This window comes from Drosophila navojoa, chromosome X (assembly GCF_054131105.1).
Source record: "Drosophila navojoa isolate 15081-1374.11 chromosome X, UAZ_NAV_1.0, whole genome shotgun sequence".
Taxonomy (NCBI): domain Eukaryota; kingdom Metazoa; phylum Arthropoda; class Insecta; order Diptera; family Drosophilidae; genus Drosophila; species Drosophila navojoa.
The window spans coordinates 13020916-13033198 of NC_142895.1; the positions used below are offsets into that span (position 1 = coordinate 13020916).

General features: G+C 41.3%; 1 protein-coding gene across 1 annotated transcript; it reads right to left on the minus strand.

Moving 5' to 3' along the window:
- Positions 1-486: 486 nt before the first annotated feature.
- mab-21 (nucleotidyltransferase mab-21) lies at positions 487-7169 on the minus strand. The gene is made up of 2 exons (XM_030388901.2): positions 5955-7169; positions 487-1610 (listed from the first exon to the last, which is right to left on the minus strand). The coding sequence occupies exons 1-2, from the start codon at positions 6700-6702 to the stop codon at positions 1261-1263; spliced, it is 1098 nt and encodes a 365-aa protein (XP_030244761.1). The 5' UTR covers positions 6703-7169; the 3' UTR covers positions 487-1260.
- Positions 7170-12283: the final 5114 nt, after the last annotated feature.

The window sequence follows — 12283 nt, forward strand, 5'->3', positions numbered from 1 at the left end:
ACATCCATTGAAATATATATTGAATTGAAATTTATATCGATGGCCGAAATTGGCGCACGTCGTCGAACGCAGCACATCAAAGTAGCGCCCAGGCCCACACGGCGGCGCCTGATTAATATGCAAATGTTAATGTTAGCCCAGTCATGTTATTGGCCATAAGAGTGACTTAACAGATCTACATTACGGCTGTTAAATTGCGACATGAATAGAGTTATTTGAGCATCAGCTAATGCTTTGAAATAGACGCTGCACCACATTGACATTGGCTGTTAAAATTTATTACATGCTATGTTAAGTAGCTGTTAGAGTAGAAAATAATTCACTTAATTACAGAATTGTCAACATACACCTTTTTAGTTGTTATGTTATAGTTTGCTGTTAAAGTTGTAGTGTTATAGCACTGTTAGTAGTTGGTCAACTGTTAACCGACTGTTAACTGTTCAGCTGAAAAGAACCAACAAGTAAAACTCAATTGTGATTTGTTGAAAAAAAAAACTTAATTTTTTTTTATTGACTAAACTCACAAGAAAAGCGAAAAACACAAATAAATAATTTAAAAAAACAAAAAAAAATTCATATACATATATATTTATGCATATATGTATATATAGGTTTATATATATATATTCATAATTCTGCTGTTCTCAACTCTTGTTTACTAAATTGTCTCTTAGCTTAGACTAACTTCCTTTAGCTAATTTTATTTGCCGCCTGGCAAAATGTTTATGCAGAAAAAAAAAAGAACTATAGACTATATATATATATATATAGTTGATATAAGTACTTGGGTTTGTGCGTATTTCTTGCTTTTATTATTTGTATTATATATGATCTATGTAGGTATACATGTATATATATGTATAGGCTCAATTAAATATAGGAAACTCTTTAAGCGGCGTATACTTTTCGAAAGCACCTAAGAACTAAACAACTTAATATTCTATGAAAATATCAAATAGTATTTGGGTTAAAATTTTTTCCAATTATGAGCGTTAGCCCCCATCTAAGCCCTAGCCCCCGTTTAACTACCAACTAAATTGTGTGTACTTGGGCCATCCAGCGATGCGCCTTTTGTGTGTGTGTGTGTGTTCTTTTTTTTAGCTCATTTCCCAACAAAAAACAAAAAAATAATAATCATTATTATTATAGAAATAAACTGAGCATTGAAAGAGAAGTGAAAAACTAAAGAATAATCCAAATATGCACGAAAGAGGGAAATTTCAATGTTACGATCATCTCACAAAGATCTTGGCTAGAGCCCTACAGCTCCTCCAGGCAGCGCACATTGGTGAGCATGATGCGGGTCAGGCGCCAGACCTGCTTCGCAGCATTCTCGAGGGCGCCCGGAGACTTGCCCTTGAAGAGATCCATGTTGGGCAGGAAATAGTGGGGACAGCGACGGCACTGCAGGCAGGATATCAGCTGCAGGAATATCCCATTGATTCGATCGGCAATGCAGTTCTCCTCCCACTCCATTTCCCTTGGATGCTTCTCGCATTCGTAGAGCAGCAACGTTTTCAGATGGTACGACGTTACGGGATTGCCGGGCAGATCCAGATGACGATCACGTAAAGTTTTCAATATGCTAAGGCAGCGACGGCGACTGGCACCTGAAATGTTGAGAAATATCATTGAAATAAGTATAATCAATGAAAATCTATAGAATATTTTAAGTAAGATATCGAACTATGCAGGTAAAGAGAGAGGGAACTAGAGAGAGATAGAGAAAGAGAGAGAGCGAGCTCAAGCTATATAGTGAATATATAATCTAATCTAATTGTTTTTAAGCAGAAATTTATTCTGCCATTCATACGGCTTAAGTTCTAGTCAAAATATTCTTAGCTGTATACGATACATGTATTTGTATATTATTTGTCTTCCACTTTAACACTCACATTAACTTCATGTTACGCTTTAAACTGTTATGTACCATATAGACATAAATATTCTATCTTATATCAATTTCTTTCTTCACCTTTCATATTTAACATGCACTTTATCTGTCTGTCAAATGATATTTTATGGCTGCATCCAAGTTTTCTTTTTAACTTTGTCTCTGTCACATAAAATGTAACAAGCAGTCACGTTTTTGACATTTAGATATAAGTGAGCGTTGCCACCTAGCCATAAATTGAATCGCAGCGCGAAGTAAGTTTGAATTGATAATCGAAATGGTTTTCTATAAATATTGTTTGTACTATTTCATAATACCCCAAGTGTAGATATTGTTTGTCATTGATTATTTCGACCATGCTCATGCCCAATTAGTCATTTGAATGGCACTCAAGTGTCGAAAAAGTGTGAAATGTAGGAAAACATTTTACGAAATTTGATAACTGTGCTGACTAATCGGTTTCGCTCAAAATTTGTCTTTAATTTGCTGATAATTGACACTACTTATATCGTAGGAAAGGCCCCCAAAAACAATCAGTTCACTGGACGGCACCAGGTTCGGGTCTTTGGATATTTTGTGAACCGATTTTGATTGATCAACCCACACAACGGTTCAGACGTCGAACAGCACATAAATCATGGACTTCGAGTGTCAAAATTACTAATCTCAAACGGTGCACGATAATCGTATATTGGGTACGTTGATATGATGTCTAACCATGGGCACTACACGCTAACTGTGACCAAAATAGTATGTTTGCTCCATAGCTGGGCGTACTTGAAATTTTATAGTAGAGTTCCGCTCAAACTTATTATACAAAAACAAATATGTTTATGGCCAATTTGAATTACTCTGGACTCTATTCGAATAGGCAAACACTAACCCAAGGTGAAAGTTATCGATAACCGATAATAGCGAGTTCAATTCACAATCGATTTGATTTCCAAAGATTGGTTGACCACAAGATTAAGTGAACTTCGCCTAGAAAATGAGTGCGAATAGCCCTAACAATGTACGATTATCGATAACAATAACTATTTACAAATAGAGGGAAAAAACAAAGGACGATAACGATAAAAGTTTGCATAAAATTGATATGGAAAACAATCGATGCATAAATAATTCACATTAATTTCTTGTTAAATACGAGAAAAAAAGAACTTTAATTAATGCAAAATAATGAAGCTGATAAGACAAATTTCATTATAGTCGATAACCGACAACAATATAGATATTGCGAAAAAAAATACAACGAAAAATAAGCAAAAATCAGATATGTTCGCACGTATCTATAAGATTAGGAGCAAGCGGTACACGATAACGATATACAATTGAATAATATTGAATACTAATAGATCAGCGCTTCATTAATATACCATAGAAATAATGCGCAGACTGATCAAAGCATGAATAAAACAAAGACGCATCGAATGCGACAATGGAGATCTGATAAGTGTGACAGCGAGCGTAATCGATAGACGATAGGCGATAACGATATTGTAATAGATACAGTCACATTGAGGGGCACGACCGCTGCCTGCCAAAGAAGAAACAAGCAATTATTATGCGACAGCCAGCATTAAATTAAATGTCAAGTCGCTCGACTAGCATCCAAGATACCAAGAGGCGAAGACCCGAACATCGCTGATCGAGTGAGATCGCCGAGAGGGCGCATAAAATCAAATGTGAGGGCTTGAGATTTGATTTCGATTTGGGTCTCTGGCTAAGTTTTTATCTTCTTTCATATTTGATTTCGCTTCTTCTTTTTTAGTTTTGTTTTTGTTTTCGCTTTGTCGTCTCTGGTGGCTTTAAAGGTTTTTTTTTTTTTGTTTTTGTTTTAGCTTTTTATTTGTATTTGTATTTTGTTTGGCTGGCTTCTTGAGACGGGGCCGGCGCACCGTTGTTTTTATTTATTTGTTGACTTTATCTAATCGCCGAGATTTAAAATATTTATAAAATCGTTTAGAAATTTATTTATGGCTCGTTCACTGTTGGCATTTGTTGATATCGAGCCGCAAACCCGTTTCTCTGCCGCCTTATACCGATGCTCATAGCGTCGCCTGCCCGACACATTCAGCCGAACTTCGTTTATCTGACTCAGATCAGCGTGGATTTGTGCGCGTGGAGACATCAGCCGGAAAGGCGGCCAAAGGTGGCTCATCCAATAAATAGTGCTCGGGCCCAGTCCACACACAGATTTATGATCGCTGCCCATCATGGAGGCCATATCTCATTGCTTATCGCGCTTCGATAAACGGATGCGTTTTGCTCCACCGTTCGTAGTCCAACTTAAAGGAAATTGATTGAGAATCGATAAACTGAATTGAAACACAAACTGATCGTCGTCCATTTCGTCTATATTACTAAGTAGCTGGCATTTTTTTTTATAGCTCCATAGATACTTAGAGCCGTGTCTCATGACGATCAATAGTCTCGCACCTAACTAAATCTTTTTAATTGCTGCGATGATTAGATTAGGCAAGTGTTAACCGATCTCTGAGCAGTGAAGCGCCTGTAAAGACTTTAACTACCTTCGTTTATGATCAATTAAGCTACTAACTGGTCTTTAAAAGCAACATCTCTACCACGATCAGCGGAGATATGCACAGACTTCAATCTGATCATGTCAAGGAAAGCCGTTAGACGAGTCCACAAATCTATCGCAAGATGTTCACGTTGATCACGTGAACCGAAGCGAGCTCGGCGATCAGAGCTAATCGAATGCACTTTGATGAGAGTCCAGCTTATCGAGTGGATCTTGTCGCTAGCCGTAGCAGCACTCACATCAACAAACACACACACACACACACACATATATGTACATATGTATATCTTGATAGCCGATTTGATTTACAAGCAATTATATGAAAACTACAGTCGCTGATTTGTTCGAAATAAATCAATTAAATTTAAGTGTGTCGCCGATTGTAAACACATTGACGGGGAGCTACCTAGCTGCTGGTGGGGCTGGGGCTGGTGAGAGAGCAGCCAGGTAGCCAGGCATTTGAAATTTACTATCGGATAACATTTATTGTTACTTTTTTTTTTTTTTTAACTCGGTTTGAGACGTTTTTGTTTGATTGTTTATTATTATTTTTTTTACTTTTGGAAGTCATATTTATATTCCAGTATGTTTGTAAGATAAGAAGAAGAAGAGGAGACTTGGTTGAGAGTTACATTTTTCCTAGTTAAATTCGTTTTATTTTTATGAAACAAAATCAAAAACCGAAATATAATCAACTTCGAGTAAAGCTCAAAGGCAGAAATGGGAATCAGGAAACAATTATTATTGTTTGATAATTGAATCAAATTATTGTTGTAGTTGGGGATCAAGACAAATATAAGTTTTAAATACTTTTGGTACAGCTATTCCATTTATGTTCAGCTCTATAACAATATTATCTGAATAATTTTCAAAATCTATCATTAATCTATTAAAATTCTATATCTGAAGTCTGTAGGCAACTCAATGTATTAGACTATCGTATATGTATGTACTTTAAAAATACTTTATACTTTTACTGACAATGTTATTAATAATATAAGATTTTCTATATGAGATTTTTTTCTACATATGAACTATTTCATTATGCGATATAAAAAATATATACATTTACTAATAATGTTATCTATAAGATATGAAAACCATACTTTTAAAACTAATAACCCTCCAATACTTACTCCCATATGTATATGTGAACTACTTCAAGTATCTATGCATGTGATAACTGAACGTGTTGCCATTTATAGTATATAAAGCTATACATAATACTACACTATAGACTTCACAGAACACATTGAAATACCCATATATATATACATGGGTTTACCTATCGGACTATATTCTAATTTGTATCCATTGCGCATATTAGATCTCCCTTATAACGAGTGAAATGCTTATACACATGGTACATATATATATATAATATATGTATTATATGTAGTAATCCATTGACTAATGAAACTCCCATGCCAAGCATCTTTGCTGTCTAGGTAAGCTTTCAATGTGCTTTACATGCCGACGGCAATTCGATTTCGTTTGTATTCCTCGAGCACTCACCTTGCAATAGCCGATTCTCGGCGTCCGTAAAGCTGAGCACCCAGGCATCGCCCTCCATGGCGGAGTTCTTGCCCTGGAGTGCGATGCACTCCTTGGAAAGCATATCGAAGCCCTCAGTCTTAACCTCTGCTACAATGTTGGGATGCGGCCAGGGTATGCCGGGCAGCGGCCAGTGCGACGCCGATCGCGGCCAGAGGCCGGCGCACTTGAAGGCGGGCGTAATTTGGACAATGATCCGCTCCCTGATCCGCAGCTTCACCTCGGTGGTGTCGGCGATCATTTTGACAATGTCGCGATAGGCGCACTTATCGCACGCCTGCGCCACCAGCGTCTGGAATCTGGAGCGTATCTTGCGCGCCGACAGATAGCCGGACGCTGTGATGAACTCCACCCACAGCGACATGGAGCGTTTGCGTCCGTCGCTCAGCTTCAGCACCGCACAGCCGGGCAGAGTGCCGTCGTCCACAAAGTTGAGGACGCCCATCTGGTTGAGGTAGATGATGATTTCGAACTCTGTGGGTGAGATCACTTCCAGGCCCTCGAATCGGCCGTTGTAGTCGTTCAGCGATGAGATGAAGCGCGGCTCCTGCACCTCCACCTCCTTGAGGACGTCCTGGACGATGCGGCATACCTCCTGGATCTGCTTGTGTATCTGCGCCTTGCGCACCTGCACCCGATCCGCGCAATATTTGTTCATTTGATAAACCATCTTGGACTGTGCCGCGATCATGTCCGACGGCACCAGCATTATTGACCCGGGCGACGACGTCGTGATGCTTACTCTTAACTCTCACTGGATATATATGCACGAGTATATATCCGCATATATATGTATGATCCGTATGAGTATTTGTATTAGGAACTGTTGTTTAGAGATATCTTAGCCTGTTTGAGAACAGTTTTAGCATGGCTTTAGCATTTGCTGTTAATTCACTTATCGCTTATCCAATTTGTTTGATTCTCTTAGGCACAGCACACAAAAAAATTGATAACAAAATGCAATTGTTTGGATGTGTGGAACGTTGCGAACGCTGGCGGCGGCGTTTCGTTACTGTCGCGTTTTCACCACAATTCAAGTCACTGTTTTGCATTGAGTTTCGCACGCGTCGCAGTCGCAGTCGCAGTCACGGTCGCAGTCACAGTCACAGTCGCACTCAACTCGTGTCGCGTGTACTCGCGCCATCAACTCCAAGACATTGACTGATTTCGTATGGCGTGCACGCCGCAAGAAAAGTATCTTTGGCAGCCACAGCAGTCGCAGTCGCGGTCGCGGCCGCAGTCGCCGTCGCAGCGCTGCCCAGTCTCCATCTCATCGAACTCCCCAATGAGTAGCAGCACTGGTAGCAGCAGCAGCAGCGAGTGCGAGTGCGAGTGCGAGCGAAACAGCGATAGCCCTGGCATATCCCGTTTGGCTTTTGCCTACCACACTCCATCTCGCTCTGGCGCGCTCTCTCACTCTCTAACCACACCTGAAGCAGCGAGAGCATGCGTAATGGCTGAGCAACAGCTCTGTCGGCGCGAGCCAGTGTGTGTGTGCTTGCGTGTATGTGGGTGTGAGTACGATTGCTTTTGTGCTGGTTTCTTGTGTTTGTTTAATGCTCTTTTGATTGTTTGTTTGTTTAATAAAACGCTATAATGGCGACCACACTGCATTGGGAGCGCGAGAGCGAGCTGCCGAGAGAGCGCCTGACTGTTAGCTTTAGCTTATGAACTTCTGCAATTCTACTTTCACTCTTTGCAGCCACAACCACCCCGTAAATGCATTCCCTTCTATAACCCATCAGTTCCATTTGTTTCTGTTGCTTCCGCCGTCGCAGTCGTCGCCGGCGTTTAGCTCCGCCTCTTTTTTGCGCTCACACAAGCACATAGAGAGTGGCAGAGCGAGAGAGCAAGCGCAAGAGAGAGGCAGCCGGCATATGCGGCGCTCACACAGATAAGCACCAATACACAGAGCCCAGCGTTGTTGTTATTGTCCACACTTGGGGTTGGCCTGTGGGTGTAGTTCTTTTCTCACTCCCTCTCTCTTGTTCTTTCGTTGCTCTTCATTCTTTGTGGACCGCGCGCATTGCAGGCAGGCATTGTAAAAGTAGTTGTTGACTGCTATTCGCATTACAGTTAAATAAATAACATAAACAGCGCTCCAACAGTGGCCATTAACATGCGTGATTTATGTTAAGCTGTCTGCGCGCGAATCTCGCAGCGTAAATACAAAAGCAAATTCTCTTAGCATAGTGAACATATCAAATGAGCTGCAACTGTAATTATACTAGTTACACTCTGATGTTAAAGAACAATTCTTAGGAAACTAATTGCGCTGTTATTTATAACTTGTTATTGCCAGCTTAGAAAGTGACGAGGAAGTTATTCAAGTTTAGTTGGCATAGATTATGTTACTTGATATTATATTTATATCTACAATATACTTATGTATATGTATGTGTGTATGTGTGCGTATATACATAGTGTATTATATATGATAATTATTAAACAATACATTTCTTTAATGCAATTAACATTGCTTACACAGAAAGAGGATTTCACAATTTTTTAACACAATTTCCTTTGATTCTTCTTATTAAAAAACTGACATAACATTGTATAGTAAAAGTCTTTGTATAGTTAATTGTGTTACTAAATCTCTTAATTTGTTATATGGGTACATATAGTGAATTACATATACATAATAATAATATATAATATTAATAATAATCATATACAATATGTTATATTTTTAGTTTATTACCAAATCTTTCAAATTTTTAAATCGTAATGCTCTAAGTATTATATAAATCTATTAGTGTGCTTTTGCTGCAATTGTATATAGAAATATTTAAGGGTGCTAGTTACCCCTTTGACTTATATACTTTAAGCTTAGAAATAAAAAATATGTAGAGTTTAGTATAAATGTGGTCAAAATCGATGCCATGCTGCATAGCCAAGATATCCTCTCAAGTTCCGTATAACTTCTTTATATATAACATAATTTTCTTTTTTTTTCGTATGCCCATTAATGCACATCTAATGTGATTAATGGACGCTTAACACGAGCTGCCAGTCAGAGAGTGGGCGTAGAGAGAGAGAGAGAGAGAGAGAGCGAGAGAGAGGGGCGAGGAAGGCAGGCGGGCAGAGCGACAGAGGGGGAGCGCAGGGGTTTGGCTAGCTGGTGTCATATCTAGCTTTTAATGCGCAGAGTCTGGCAACATTAAGTTCCACTTTAAGAGAGTGGCAAACAAATTATTATGTATAATTCAGTTAAGAACTGTGTGCCGGAACCTGCATTAAGATAAAGCTAATTAACACCTCAGACCCGACTCGGTGCCGGAGCACCCTAAGTTGGCTCTAGACTACGCTTGCCACATGCGTCTATCATTTTTCTTTGCCCTGACGATAAGCGGCGACTTGGCAGGAGACGGAGGATGGGGGCAGGAGTCGGTCGGTGTCGGAGCTGGAGCTGGAGCTGAAAATGGAAATGAGCCGTTGGCTGATAATGTGCAAGAGAAATGCGCTGGGAATCGCTTTAATGGCCGCGTAAATGTGGAAAATTATCAAAGGGACACGAACTTAATTGCGTCCATTATCGGCCTTTATGGCATATAAATTGGAAATGAATTATGCAGCCAGACACAAAAGATCTTCATTAGGCCAGGCCTGCAACTTCTGCTCGTTGTCTTCGTCTTCCTCTCTCAAGGTCGTCGCGCTCCAAACTCTATCTCTCGGATAAGATAAAGCAGCCATTGATGCTGGGCGATTTATGCGAGTCACGCAGCCCTCTCCCGATCCCATTGACCGGATCATTGGCCGCTAAGTGGAGGCTGCACGGTAGTCGTTGCGTTTAATTAAATTGTGTATGTTGTATGCCAGTGTGTGCATGAGTGTGTGTGTGTGTGTGTGTGTTACCCCTGGTTGATGGGACGACTTCATTCGCGGCAGTTGCTGCTTATCAGCAGCAGAAGATCTGCAATGATGAGCTCCTGCTCCTGCTGCTGCTGCTGCTCCTGCGCCGTGGCACATACGCTTTATGGTTCTGGCCAGGCCAAAATGAGCAAATGGCGGAAAATTAAGCAAGCGACATAGCGGGAGCGAGACACACAAAGCGAGAGACAGAGACACACAGACAGAGAGAGATTGCAATCGCAACAGCAACAGCAGCAGCTGCAACATGTCCACAACAACAAGCTGCTGCCGGTGCTTCTGCTCCTGCTCCTGCTGCTCCTGCTCCTGCTCTCGCTCCTCTCTCTTTAGCAGCTAAGTTCAGCTCTTGTTATACTCGCTCACTAACTGAATGAAAAGGGTTTTATTAGTTTCAGGCAATTTTTGATTTCTTGTCAAATCGAAAATCCTTCCCATAGAGTTTCTAGTAAAAAAACCTCAAAATTTGACAAGAGCTTTAACGTCGACTTCTGCTGCAGATCTACCAAGGCGTATCTCGAGGCATTAGATTTGCAGCTGAGCCACTCTCGGGCTAACCCTATGTGAAGAGGTATTACGCAGTCGTTGACATCCTACTCGTTTCTTCTTCTTCTTCTTCGATTGGACTTCTTTGTGTTGACACTTGCAACGTGGACATGTTCATTTGTGTTTTAGTTAAACGAATTATTTACTTAACTGCTTAATATCTGATAACTTCTCCTGATTTTGTAGATCTCCAAGTCGAGGAAAGATAAGCAAAAGAGACTAAATAGACCCAAAGCTTAGCCAAAGTTAAATTATGATACAGAACTATTAAAAATATAAACAGAAAAAGTCAGCTTGCTCCAGTGGGGAGTAGCCGACTAGCAGATACCCCTCCACTGCTTTTCTCCATCCCAGGGGAAGGAGTGGCGTTAGGAATTTACTTCATAGCAGGAGTACTCATCATTTTTCGATATCTGAATAAAATCTCAATACCAAATTTACTTCACTCATAAATTGACAAGCTGAGCTCACATAACTAAAGTTTGATATGGGCTTCTATTCGATATTGTAGACAGAGATCAAATGCATCGATTATTGGAATGAAATTTAATATGCGCGTGCTATTGATGGGCCAGCGTGTAAAAGTCTCAAGTCTCTAGCTAACATAATTTAGCAGATCGAAAAAGACATGTAGGCAGACGCACGAACGAGCGGACGGACACTACAGGTGGACAGACTGGCGCATGTATGAACTAACGGAAAGGCGAATGAATGAACGGACGAAGGACTAGACTGGCGGATTGGTTGACGGACAGGATTGGTTGAGAGACACACGGCAGTCTGTGGTACGATCGGATAGACCACAGGTGGACAGGCTGGCGGATGATCGAATAGACGGACCAACGGATAAACGGCAGAGCGAGCTGACGGATAGGATAGACGGACAGACAGACTGTCGGAAGATCAGACAGAGAAGATTAACTAAAGCTCAGCTGTAGGTCTTGTCAATCTTAGCACTAGGATAGCAGACTTGAAGGATTTCGTAGAGCTACAAAGGATGTTAACCAATTGGCTAACTGAAGGTCACTCCAATTGCCATTGCTACCTCTCTGCCCTTCCCTCTTTCTCCGTCTATCCATATGCTATCTATACCCTACATGTATCTATCTATAACCTCTCTATATATATCCTCTTAGACTTGCTCTCAGCTCTAATCTCCACTTGGGGCACTCAACAAGGTAGAAATTCAATGGAATCGCATGCTGCACATGGGAAGAGATGAAGCCGAAGAAGACGAAGACGACGATTGAACTTGAACAGAAGCGAACCTTAATTAGGGCAGCGCTCGAAATGCCACCTAAAATCCGACTTATTGACAATATCGCATCGGCTGGAGTTGGTGCTCTCAATGTCAGTAGATGGTGAACCCATTTCAAAGGCACACACACACGCACACAGACAGACAGAGAGAAAGAGAGAGAGAGAGAGACAGACACTCGTACGATCATCGATCATTTTCCAATTGAGCTGGCCGAGCTCTGATAATCTGCCGAGCTGCCAGCACGCATTGCGTTTCATTGTGCAGTCGAGTTTGTCATTCGATATGATGGCAACGCTGACAGCAGCAGCCCAGCAACAGATGAAGATCAAGATTGTGAACGAGCTGAGCTCAGCTGAGATGAGATGCAGGAGAGGGGGGCAGCAGGGCAGCAGGAGGGGAGGGCGAGGCGACACGAGCTGAGCAAGCTGGCGCTCTGGCCAAAGAGGCCAAACAGCTGGCGACATTTGACCTGAACGCTGTACGTTGGCCGCATTGAGCGCGCTGCCGCCCGCCTCGGCTGTGGCATGTGCAAAGGTCAGCCGGTTGCAGAGGCAGAGCGACAGGCAGTCGAGGGCATTGGCATTAGCATTTACCTGTCTGCCCTGTCTGCTGG